The sequence below is a fragment of the Gadus morhua genome, chromosome 18 (genome assembly GCF_902167405.1).
Source record: "Gadus morhua chromosome 18, gadMor3.0, whole genome shotgun sequence".
Classification (NCBI taxonomy): Eukaryota; Metazoa; Chordata; class Actinopteri; order Gadiformes; family Gadidae; genus Gadus; species Gadus morhua.
The window spans coordinates 3,374,736-3,388,038 of NC_044065.1; the positions used below are offsets into that span (position 1 = coordinate 3,374,736).

The 13,303-nt window shown below is 49.9% G+C and overlaps 1 protein-coding gene across 2 annotated transcripts in view; it reads right to left on the bottom strand.

The window, feature by feature from the left end:
* LOC115531490 (uncharacterized) overlaps positions 1 to 11,909 on the bottom strand; it is a 16,493-nt gene extending 4,584 nt beyond the window's left edge. Inside the window, exons 1-6 of one of the 2 annotated variants that reach the window (XM_030340798.1) lie at positions 11,709 to 11,909; positions 11,209 to 11,337; positions 10,986 to 11,086; positions 10,475 to 10,623; positions 9,178 to 9,406; positions 8,531 to 8,751 (exon numbers count right to left, since the gene is read on the bottom strand). In XM_030340798.1, the coding sequence (XP_030196658.1) occupies positions 8,531 to 8,751; positions 9,178 to 9,406; positions 10,475 to 10,623; positions 10,986 to 11,086; positions 11,209 to 11,318 (810 nt within the window). In that variant the 5' untranslated portion in view covers positions 11,319 to 11,337; positions 11,709 to 11,909. Of the gene's footprint in view, positions 1 to 8,530; positions 8,752 to 9,177; positions 9,407 to 10,474; positions 10,624 to 10,985; positions 11,087 to 11,199; positions 11,338 to 11,708 lie in introns of both variants that reach the window. The other variant, XM_030340796.1, reaches the window with a different exon arrangement.
* Positions 11,910 to 13,303: the final 1,394 nt, after the last annotated feature.

The window sequence follows — 13,303 nt, forward strand, 5'->3', positions numbered from 1 at the left end:
GTTCCGGCCCAATAGGCCTTTTATTACGGAGACATCAAAAGCCAGATAAGCGCGGGAGGTGGGAGAAAAAGCCCTACTCTGGAGTCGTCCCCTCTTCTCTTTGTCCGCTGTTGAACATGATCATTTTAATAGTGAAAAGGTTTGTGGGCTGTGGGGCCGATGCGAAGTGTGGTGCCTCCCCCACCCTCCCACCCCCAACGATGGATATGATCAAGATGGTAATGCCCCCCCCCCCCCCACGGCAACACCTGCACACTCTCGCGGCTAACCTTATTATCCGCAACAAAAGGCTGCTGCAATTTTGCGGCGGGCATCCTTTTAGCGGTAATTATTTAGCGTGTAGACCGAGGGAGTCACAAGGTGAAAGAGAAAGAAAGTGAGAGAGGGAAGAAAAAAAGAAAGAGGAAAAATATAGACAGAATAGCTTTGAGATAATGACCGATAAACAAACCGGAATGCTTCGATATACGTATTTTAAATACTGCCGCTTTGAACGAGACGGGACGGAATGGAGACGAAAGAAAACAAGACGGCAGAACCCCCTTTTTTCCTTTTCTTATCCGACTTCAAAAAGAACAAGCAGGTACGCCACACATTACATCTCGCTGTAATCACTTCCTACTAAACGCCGTGCCACGAACCACTCCAGAGGAGAGGGGTGGAGGGACGGTGCCCAGCGACGAGCCCGTGTCCCTGGCACCAAATCAAAGCACAAGTCGTACGCGAGAGGAGAGAGAGGCGGAGCTCTGTGTGGTCCGCTCTGCCCGTGTGCGGGGATATACCCCCCCCCTTTCAAGGTGTCTGTGGGAATGCCAAGTCACGTTCAGGGGAATACGTCGTTGCATGTCGGCCGCCCAGAGCTACCCGGACACGAGTGTCTGAGGACGCGGATCAGAGGTATCGCGTGTCCCGTGCCGGGGAGATTGAAGTGCCGAGCGGCAGGGCGGGGCTTTCCGAGTCCGACGGGCCTGTAATCTCCCGGTGCATACCTGTGTTGGTAAGATGAGGGCCCGCCTGTGTGCTCGGGTGAAGGGTAGAGGATGGTCCCCTCGGGGGCCAGGTGCCCGGGGAAGGGGACGCTCCCACTATATATTCCTCCGCCAAAGGAATTTCAAGTCTTTATTTTTTTTTCTGGGTGCCGAACGTGGAAAAATAAGTCAACCGAAGGTCGACTGGGTCCCAACCTGACCCTTCATTCTCCGGCTGTGTTCCAGACGGGAGCTGAAATGGATCCCTGCACCCCAACACTGTTTCACACAGACATCCATACTCCACGACAGACCGCTCTGAACGATGCTCTGTCAAAGTGAACGCCGTTTCACACGTTTACAAGACCACCAGATTTGGTCTGTGGTGTGTGTGTACGTCTGTGTAATGCGTCCGTGTGTACGTATGTGTATACAACTCTGGGTTTGTGTTCGTGTGTGTGTGTGCGTGCGTGCGTGCGTGTGTGTGTGTGTGTGTGTGTGTGTGTGTGTGTGTGTGTGTGTGTGTGTGTGTGTGTGTGTGTGTGTGTGTGTGTGTGTGTGTGTGTGTGTGTGTGTGTGTACGCACTAGCATGTCTGCGTGTGCATGCATGTGTGTGTGTACATGTATACTACTCCAGACTAGGAGAGGGCCCTGGGGGTATGGGTTGGGGTGTCAAACAGGGGTCCATGAGCTCATTTAACCATGTCGTCTCCGTGCTCCCTCTCTCACTTTCTGTGTCAGGGCTGGGGGGGTGGGGGGTTGACATCTAAATCACCAGTCACATCACTCATCTCATCTCAACGAGTCGAGGTGTTGTCCACCTACTCCACCAACAGTCATAAATCTTCTACTGGGGTCGGCTCCCAGCTCTCCTGTGAACTTCGAGGAACGACTCCTCACCCCGGGATGATGAGGGATGGCTTCGTTTGGGTTGGGTCATATGGGTTGAGCATTATGTAACCCATTATCAATGGATTGAATTGAACATTTAGAGTTAAGTTAAATAGTCTAAAGTCAAGGGGCGGGGCTATTCAGTTGTGCTAGCCTCTCCACTCACCACTCAATTCTTAACACTGCACCTTTAAGTCAAAGTAAACGTCGAATGCGTTGACGATGACCTGACAATATTGTTTCTAAACATGGACGTCCGTTCTCCCTCCTCAGCTCTGCAGACTCACGCTAGCGAGAGGTGTGACAGGTGCGACGCGTCTCACTAACGACCTGGGACCCACCAACGGCCCAGGAACGTGTCGCCACCTGCGCGTAATTTCCCGCTCGTTTCAATTTGAGAGGTTCTGCCCTTGATGAGGCCGAAGGAATCTCAGTAGGGGCTCTGTAGTTGGGGAGGGGGCGGGGGGGAGGGTGGGGATGGTGGTAGATGGGGGGGGGGGGGGCAGGGTGGGGTTGGAGAGCATCCCTCGCTGGGAGCGACGGGTGCCGCGTTTCAGGTGAACTCGCAGTGAGCGTAACGGCACACCGGCTTCAGAAGGCCGGCTCTTTGTTCCCCGCCGTGTCCAACCACCGCACTCGCCGGCAGAGAGGGACCGGGGACCACACCCCTGGAGCCACGCCCACCTGGAGACACGCCCAGCAAAATGCACGCCCACCTGGAAGAAGGCCCACCTTGAGGCACACGCACCTGGAGCCACGCCCACCTGGAGCCACGCCACCTGGAGTCACGCCCACCTGGAGCCACGCCCACCTGGAGCCATGCCACCTGGAGCCACGCCCACCTGTTACCACGCCCACCTGAAGCCACGCCCATCTGGATTCCCGGCAACGTGGAGCCACGCCCACCAGGAGCCACGCCCACCAGGAGCCACGCCCTGCTGTCCACAAGGCAGGACGATCAGGACTGGGGGAAGCACATCTTCAAAGTGCTCTGTTAGTTATAAAAGTAGCCACTTGGGGTCCGACAGCAGAGGGATAAAGACGTATGAACACCGTGTGTCTGGGCCAGGGATCGCAGAACAAAAGACAATCGTTTGGAGGCCACATGTGCGTTTTAGAGAAGAGATGCGTACGAAATTAAACTTCTGTCTGGGAAGTTCCCTCTTTATCGAAGGGGGTCTGGCCTGTTGGAAGTGGGGTGGGAGGGGGGGGGGGGGGGGGGGGGGAGGACGTTTCAGAATATCTCTGCCTCGACTTCCAAGCCGCCCAGGCCGGCAGGAAGCCATTAGGGTCCCGGCAAGAGCCATCTCCATCCATTCACCCAACTCTGACTTTATTCCTGTCCGCATAAGTGCATTTTCTGTGGGAGGTTCAAATATGAATCCCCCCTTTTTCTCTTCAATGGGTCTGGTCGTCTGGCAGACTTGAGAGGGCACAATCTATGACTGATTTAATTTGCTCTTCACAAACATCTCTAACAGAATTAGCCCCCGAGCACACACTGACTGCCCCCATCTGACTCCATTAAGCGCCAAATCGGGTTTAAAGACCATATTGATGCGGTCCGTTATTAAGGGTGATTATCAAAACAATAGACAATGGGCCAAAGTGTCCGCTAACTAATTTATCTCTAATTTCGCATAACTGTAACAGATGGCACGGCCGGCAATTACGTGGCTATACCTGCTGTATGCCGCACTGCGCACATCGGGCCGGCCAGTGCTGGGAGAGTCAGTGCATTAGCCTCTGCATTCGATGACTAAAAATCATTCAAAGGCCAATTATTGGTTACGCTCAGACAGGTGGCCGGGATATAAAAAGATCTACAGGATGGACAAAGACACACGCACACACATGCACACGCACATGCACACGCAGACAGACAGACAGACAGAAGGACAGATACACACACACAGACAGACAGACAGACACACAGACCGCGAGACACACACGTATGTTGAAGCCATGTGACGTGGGCCCCTTGATGAGGCCACAGGATTTGAAAGTGTAATTAAGTCCCTACTGGGTTATTCATTATTCATGAGCCCTTAGGATGATCTGCTCTGTGGACCAGGAGTCACACCACCACCACATTCGTCCACTTCACAGATCCATGCTGAGAACTAGAAACGGCTGATCAAGAAATCAATGACAAATGGATGGAAAGCAAAGAAAATAAGGAGAAATATGACGGTTGAGCATACCAGAGCCAGAAAGATTAAGATAAAGACTGCATTTACACATCAGACGAATTTAAATGCTATAGATGCCTGGATAAATATCCCTGTAAACTCTTATCTTCTTCTCATTTTATTGTTTGATTGTTATATAAATCTACGAATATATATGCATGTGATTGTGGTCTTAAATTTATACTATTATGTCTTAACACCAGCCTTACAATGCAGGGAGGGACTGTCTTTGATGTTGAATATTAATGCTTTTGGAGTGTTTCTTTTTTAAACCCAGTTATAAATTCACACATCTAAATCTCAAACAGCGATACGCTCATCCCTGCCCCGGTGTTAAATAGAAATATGGAAAACCACAACGCACCGACGTGTTGATGTTTAACTGAATTAACAAAAGAGAGACTTGAAAAGCTCTCTGGAATTACGCTCTCGCAGCCAAACGCCCGCCCCCCCCCCCCCCCCCCCCCCCACCCCCAGACCACGAGACCAACAAAGACGGAGCGCAATTGCGGTCCTCACATTAAAAAAAATTGATTTACCAAGTTTAATCACAGGCTATTATGAGGCGGGCGATGGCTGATGCCCGCGACGAGAGTCTTAACGAGTCCGCATCAGACACTTGTAGTCCCGCGGTCGGCGCTCTTCACGTCTATAATTGGTTCGCCTTCTCGGCGTCCTTCCTACACACGCTCTTTAGCGCAAATTATTTCGCATCCTGGATTCCTTTTTTCAAGAGGGGCCTTGTTTCAATTACGGGGAATCTAAAAGAAGAAACGATGGTAATTTCCTGTGTTTTATTTCCTGCACTGTTCTTTGGAAACTTTATTTAATTATTATTTTTGCGCGAAATTGAATCATTCCATCAAGGTGATCTGTTTGCTTGAGATTAAAATAGCGAACACAACAGCAGGTTTGGTCGATCTTTTTTTCTTTTCATCGACGGAACATGTGAGCTTTTCTGATCCTCCGTCAAAATTCTCAATTTTCCCGATATACCTCTGAGTTACTGCAGAGAGCGCAGAACATTCGTCTCTGCTTCTCAGTGAAATCAGCGCCACATTAATCTTCCCTAGGTGTGCTGGAGGGCTTGTCGAACACAACGCCTGCACAGAAAAAACATCAGTGACAGCTTCCATTTTTGAGAATGATTACTATTGAGGTGTCCGTTCGAGCGCGCAAACACACACACACACACACACACACACACACACACACACACACACACACACACACACACACACACACACACACACACACTTTGGCTGTTGTTCTTCTGATATTACCATGAAATCAGTGTATCTATCACGCTATACATCGAGAGCAAAAATGGCTGTTATATGGCTTTCCTTGCTCATAAATTGCATTTGCTGTCGTGCAAAAAATAACACACTGGCTGTGGACACCCTGACCCTAACACACTCTATGTTCAACACAAGGCACTGGCGGCTCGCTAAGGACCGGCTCCTAGTCCAGCGTCCTGTTCTATTCATAAAGACACAAAGCCCTCCGCGCCCACACCCTTTATGTCCAGGTAACGTCGCGTGCTGCGGGCGCCACGGACGCCACTCGCAGCCCGGGTGACGGCCAGGCCGGGAGGAATGCCCGGGAGCTGGGTCGCCGCCGCCGCGAATAAATGAGCAGAATCAGCTCTGAAGCTGCCCCCCCCCCCCCCCCCCCCCCCCCCCCCCCCCCCCCCCCCCCCAGCTTCAGAGAGAGAGAGAGAGGGGAAGAGAGAGAGAAACTTTGACAACCCGGCCTGGGGCTCCTCTTCTTGTCTCGCACTCTCTCCCTGTTTACCGTTGTCCAGGCCCATGTTGGGGTTGTGTGTGTGTGTGGCGGGCGGGTGGGAGGGGGAGACAAAATTACCACTTAGCTCCCCAGTGGCTTTGGGTCAATTAATCAGACGGGGGGCGTGTCGACGGGTTACCGTCAGGAGGAACGCAGCGTCTCAGACACGCCATTACGAGCGCTAAGCCAGCGGTGATCATGGAGGGGGGGGGGGGGGGGGGGGCTGAGAGGGGACACAGGTAGATATTTTCAAACCTGTGTGCATCTGTGGTTTCTTTAAAAGGCAGGGAATAGCGAGTACGGATAGAAATAGCTCAATAAACAAACATGTGTATTGAGCCATTTCAGAAAAGGATGTAATAAACACGCAAGCACACACACATGCACGCAAGTACAAGCACCCATACACTCACACACACTCGCACAAATAACCCACACATCCATACAAATGGAATAAACCCAGTACCGGGGTCTTAGAATATAGACCATAATCAAAAAATCACCGTGATTCTACTCAATCGCTCACACGCTCCAAACACAATCATCGTCAGAGGGGAAAACACGCAGCGGTAATACAAAGGCACGCTCACTGGCCGCATGGCGCGTATACATCGGCCCACCCTCTCAGCCCTGAACCCACACACAGGCAGCGCAAGGGGAAACTTTCAAATCGTATCACAGCTCCTCTCGCCTGCCTTGTTTACAAACCCCAAATCAAAGGCGCACATTATCACCGCGTCTCCGGGAAGGCGTCAGGGGAGCTATTGAGTTGCGTAACAGCTGCTGCGTATCAAGTGCTTTATTTCACTAGGATTGAACGGTGATCCACCGAACCTCACTCTCCAGTGGCGAACCACACCCAACCTCCGCCCTCCCTCCTTATTGTAGTTTTGTTGCTGATCTTACTACAAAGTCAGGCCTTTCCCGCTGGTCCATTTGGTCGTTTAGCGGATGCTGCTCTCCAAAGCGTCTTAAAGTTAGGTTGAGAGACACTCAAATCAAAACAAGCGAAACTGGATTAGCTAGAGAAAGTTTGGTTTACAACCAAATTCATCCATAGGCCTACCCATTACAATTTAAAGTATTTAATTAAAGTATTTCAATAGGTAAAATTAACGTTCTTATGTCCGATCTTTCTCCCGCATCAGAAGAATCCGAATCCTTGGGACAGATGCCAGCCTCCATGCACGGCGCTCCCCTGACGATCCCGTTTTTCGGTTGCAGTCTACGGAGCGTGTCTTAATGGGGGGGCGCGTGTGGTGGTCGTCAGAGAGTCTGGGGACCGCTGGGGCACGGATCGAATGTACAGCATCTGGACAAGACTGTACAGTCGGGGTCTCCAGGGACCATGGAGGGGGGAACAGAATGACATCCTGCATGTGTGTGTGTGTGTGTGTGTGTGTGTGTGTGTGTGTGTGTGTGTGTGTGTGTGTGTGTGTGTGTGTGTGTGTGTGTGTGTGTGTGTGCGCGTGTGTACGTGTGTTTGTGCGCGTGAGCCAAAGCTGTTCAATATGTAATGAAAGATTTACTGAAGGATCACACCCACCCACTCTCTGTATGATAAAGAATTCTGACCCGTTCCCACCTCATCCCACCTCATCCCAGTAGGATATTTAGTGAAGAGCCAGGACCCATGCTCAACCCTCAGAGTGTAGTGGTGAGTGAAGAGTCAGGAAAAAAGATTCAAGACTCAAAGGTTTTTTTGGAATGGAAATGTGCATTTACTCTGCAAAAGCACAACCTCTAACGCTCTCTCTCTAGCTCACTCTCTCACTCTCTCACTCTATCTGTCTGTCACACTCTGTCTGCCTGTCTCTCTCTCACTCTCCATCTCTCTCTCTCTCTCCCACACTCTCTCTCTCTCTCTCTCTCTCTCTCTCTCTCTCTCTCTCTCTCTCTCACACTCTCTCCCCCACTCTCTCTCTCTCCGTCTACCCAGGAGCAGGACATCCCTCGGTAAATCACGTTCATTAACGTTCCTTGTGACAAAACAAACACGCGGCATTTGAGGGACTCCACAAAGGGAGCTAATGGAACTAAACGTGCCCTTTGGGCGGCTCAATTATCTCCGTATTCCATCACCTGAGAGTCGCTAACGAGCGCCTTGTGGGGGGGGGGGCGGGGGGGGGGCCACAATAGACAGGGCGTATAATTAGGGCTCTGTGTGTATATTAGCAAAGAAGGGTGCTGTCCAAGACACTTAAAGACCGACAAGGCGTACCCCCCCCCCCCCCATGCTTGTTCTGTGATTAATGGGTTCTACACAATAGATCTCGGTTGGAGGCTCAGTCTGGAGTACAACTGGATTAGCTTCATATGTTTCTTGAGTATGTATGGCACATTACCTTGTAGTTAATAGAATAGATTTCCTTTTTTTACATGGAGTATGGAACATGCAATTCATTCTCAAAGGAAGCTTCAGTTGCAAGTGTATTCAATTTAGTGAAAAAACGCTGATCTTGAATTTTTATGTTTTACAGATAAAAATATGAGATTTGGTCATCCTTATTGAGTTTAGCCATCTGTACAATCCCGGTGAGCTTCAAGATGGATGTAGCGCTACAAAACACGGCTTTACTGCCACCTGCTGGTGATTTTAAGAACAGCATCATGGACCTAAACCACAGACTGAGGACGTATCGGTGCTATTTAGCGCACTACGTCGGTTGAGCTTTGTTAAGTGCCCTTACCCGAGGGGCGTGACCCAGCAGAGCCCACAGCGAATCAGGAGACAGGGTCTTGGCGCCGGAGAACTCCAGCGTGCCGGTCTCCTGCCGATCGAGGGCCACGTACGGGCAGCCCTGGTAGTCCCCTCGGAGCTGCTCCCCACCGCGGAGCTGCAGCAGGTCCCAGGTCCCCGCCCGGCCAAGCAACCCCCGCACCGCCTCCAGCTGCCGGTACGACTGGCGCCCTGGAGCCCGGAGGAGGAGGACCATCGACGTGTGAGGGGGTCGGAGCGGGAGGACACAGATCAGGAGGCAGAGAGGGTTGACTGACGCATAACCGGAAGGTTGCTAGTTCGAGTGTCGAGGTGGCCCTGAGCGAGACACCTGACCCTAGCTGCTTCCGACGAGCTGGCTGTCGCCTTGCTTGGGTTGAGTGGCTAAACTTGTAAGGTTGCTAGTTTGAGTGTCGAGATGTCCCTGAGCAAGACACCTGACCCTAGCCCCTATTGCTTTACTAATGACAAGGAATCCTATCGATTACTGTATAAAGATATTCCTTGAGATTCCTCAACGCATACACAAAGAAATAGAGATTCAAAAGTCAAATCTTGCAAGAGCTTCAACCAACCAAAAGGTTCAGACAAAACCCAAAGAGCCTCTCTCTCTTTTACCGGAGATCCAGGAGGGGGTGAGGGCGTCCGACAACCACCCCCCATAGCTCTCCCTGAAGGAGGCGAGGAAGGGGTCCAGCTGGTCGTAGGACACCAGCTCCTTCCTCTTCCTCAGTTCCTGGTCCAGATCACAGTCAGGAGAGAGGAAGACCACCCTGGGGATGAAGAGGCTCTGCCGCACGCACACGCCGCTCCTCTTCAGATGGTGGCACAGGTTCACCGTCTTGGTCTGGGGACACACCACACATTTTTGTTGTATAGGTGAAGGTCTGTGTATCAAGACTCGCTAAATCTATATTTGTGTACCCGTTCTGTGAATATAATCTTCAAGTTACACCCGTTCACCAGACTGGATTTCAGTCAGACAATACATCCTTACGTGTAACGCCTAGTATGAACGACAAATTAGTTTACATGGAAAACTGGATTTCAGTCAGGCAGAACACTTGATTATAGCTATCTTTAGGACCATTCTGATTATGAAAAAGTCCAGATACTTGAACATTACTGGACTTCTATGATTAAGAATAGCAGTGCAGAACCACCCCAACCACAGCTTATAGCATTATACAACAACGTGCACAGGTTAAGCCACACAAGTGCATTCGTCACCACATTTGAACGGCTTTTCTACTTCCTCAAACCCAAACTTTATCGCTCGGTTAAACTCTGACGGTTTTGTGCTGCCCTGCCGATTTGAAGGGCCCGCGTCTAGAGGCAGACAACAAGGGGCCACTGCCCTCTCAATGGGGGCCAGGCGGGGGGACAGCTGTGTTTAGGCACCTGCCGGCTTTCCCCCTTCACTCCGTCGTACACAATGTCTGCTTCAAGAGCCCCCCGCTCAAGTGTGTTTCAATCATTTCCATATTAATTAGCGAGTCAATCGGAATACTGCTTAACACGCGGGCGGCTCGGGGAAAATAATAATCAACTGTTTCAGTGAAATGTCTGCGGTGACAAATTTGACCGTTGACGTCGTGTTTTCCAAATCCGACCGACGTACAACGTCATCTGACTGACGTAGAACCGCGGAGACAGGGAGGATGTTGCAAAATAAGCCAAGCGTGACGGTACTACTCCAGCGATGTGTTACCGTGAGGGACGGGTTACCGCGGTTACCGCGACGGACGTGTTACCGTGAGGGGCCGGTTACCGGGAGGGACGCGTTACCGTGGTAACACGTGATGGACGTGTCACCGCGAGTGACAGGTTACCACGAGATGACATGTTACCGTGGGTTACCGTGAGTGACGGGGTGACCGTGAGTGACAGGTACACCGCGTGAGTGACGTCTCACCGTGATGGCCTGGACGGGGTCGTCCACCTGCTCCACGCAGGTGTTGGGGAGGTCTCCGCCCTCCTGACGGAGCTGCACATGCCAGCCCCGCTGGTGGGCCGACACTGCGCCCCTCCAGGACTTCAGGTCCAGGCAGAAGACCCCTCTGCCTTCATAGTGGAGACACTTACAATTACAGTCGAGATAGGTGTACAGCTTCCTACTGCGTGTACTCTGTGGTAACTATTTGGGACAGAGCCACTGCCCCTTCACACACAGGGATTGCGGGAGCTCGATATTAAGTATGCTATGTATCGATACACAGGTCCTCACATACCGGCATCAAATATGTTTCACTTGATATTTGATATTGTCGGATTGCAATTCTCCTAGTTTTGAAATCTGTCATACCAGTATCAATCAATACAAGTACATCAGCGTGTTACAAGTGTGGCCGGTGGTTTAAACGACACATTATTTGACATGGAAAACGGCAAAAAGTTGACGTTTACATGACGTCAGGGACACCCACCTGTGAGGAGGACTATGTTGATGTCATCGTTGGCGGTTTGATGCTGGTTCGGGACGCGCAGGTTGCAGAAAACATGTTCGCTTTTCAACCCAGTGAGTTTTCTGAAAGTTAATTAGTAGGGCGCCTTTGGTTAGGATTTGGTTGATTTTATAAGTGCAGAAACATACCAGAGAAGTTTAGAAGCAGTTTGTTGTTCCTAACAAACGCTACGTACCGGACATACTTCGGAAAGTCCTGAGGGGTTTGTGAAGGCTTCAGACTCTGGCCTTTGGTATTTTCTGGCTCCCCAGAGCCTAAACTAAAGAGTGTGAGTCTGGTTCCAAGATGAAGCATTCTAGATTCTAGGCGTTGTCTGCAACATCCAACACAACAAAGAAACGATGGAACATCCTTAGCTATACTGTTCATAAAAAGGGTCCTTGTTTACGATTAAGAACAATATTTATATATATATATATATGGTTTAACTGAAATCTCACTTCAACTATTCAGATCTAGCCGACGTCTTTCAATGTAGGCCTACATTTGCATATTTTTCTGAAGTTTACCAAACGCGAACTATAGCCTATCTAGTTAAAACAACAACATCTGAAGAAGCGGTTGAAGCTTAAACCCACCCGGTCCTATTCCAAACAACGCGTCATTGCCCAGAACAAACGGCTCTGGGCAATCCCCCCCCCCCCCCCTACGTCACAACAAACCCCAGTTGTAAACAATACATACATTCACGTCGCTGTGGGGCTTCTAACGGGACTCTGACTGGATGCGCACAAAGAAATCAACTGTGGGGGCATTCACGTCTAAACATCTCCAAGGCTGCGCAACGTAACTATATCCTGCGAACGCTGTTTCACAACGTCGGGTTGTTCTCCCCCACACTGCATCTGCGGGTCGGAGCGACTTCGAGGAACGAGTAAACAACGCACCACGTGGCCGAGGGGTTAGGGGGAGGATCAGATGTCATGATGTCATGGACCGCATCGTGGCAAGGCCCCGTGACTGTTACATTCAAGAGATTCTTGGAGATATTTGACACTTTTTTGAATGCACAGAGTGGAAACTTTGCAGCTGGTGGATGATAATAACCAGGGGAGGTTCAAGCCATCTGGCGCCACGTGGTGCTGTTGATGTACCCTTGGAAGATTGTTTTTCCATTTCTGGGATGTGTAACTTCCAGCCTCACCGTTCAGCTGCGTGTTTCCTGCAGCTGGGGTGCTCTTAACGATCTCAGGCATTCAAAAGAAGGCCAATCCCATGGTTTATTATTGTGTTATTATTATATGGGATTAGGTGAATATAGTAGAAAGAGAGTGAAATGTTCCCTCCTATAGTTGGAATAGGATGAGTCTGAAGAGAAACAGGCCTTTCCCTTGTCTTTGGCTTCTGGTGGAGTTATGAGATAGATCATAGCTGCTTGGATATTCTGTCACTTTTTACTGCGCTATTAAAAGAGCTGAAGGTTTAATCTTTACCACCGCAGTATTAATGAGCGCAGACGACTTTATGACTTGAACCATTACCGTACTTAATGAACCTATTTAAACAGTGGAAATATGTAGGGGGTAGAGTTAAATGAATACATTTGTGAGGAATCGTGTGTGTGTGTGTGTGTGTGTGTGTGTGTGTGTGTGTGTGTGTGTGTGTGTGTGTGTGTGTGTGTGTGTGTGTGTGTGTGTGTGTGTGTGTGTGTGTGTGTGTGTGTGTGTGTGTGTGTGTGTGCGTGCGTGCGTGTGTGTGATAAGATGATATTGCCATGCTGGCCCGCTGCAAATGTTTTTTTTTAAATTTGGAGGGGGATCTTTAAGAAAGCATTTATTTTTCATCGTATCACAGCAGTTCTCATCTTGTGTTCGCTTATCAAACACCACACCAGCCCTGCACAGAGGATATTACAAAACCTCAGACTAATATTTAATTTAGAAGTAAATACACCCAGTGAATATGGTCAGTTCTGTGGTAAACAATATCCGGACGGGGCAGAAAAAGTGTGAAGAGCTAAATATCAGCAGCAGATTACCAAATCATCTCACATGGGCTGAATGGGAGCCAATAAAGAGCGAGACAGAGAGGGCTGACCCCCGATCAGCTCAGATCAGTGATACGCTCTGCCGCGACCTCAATACATCCAGACAAAAGAGTCAAAGAACGAGGGATCTGAATTAAAGCAGCAGCGATAAGGACTGAGAACAAACAAAAGCTTCCCTCTGCTAAGTAATATTGTCTACAGTAGTAAATCTTATAAATAAATAAAAATCAAATCAAATCCTCTCGTCTTGATATTGTGACTTGCGCATGACTTTACGTTTGAGCGGACACGT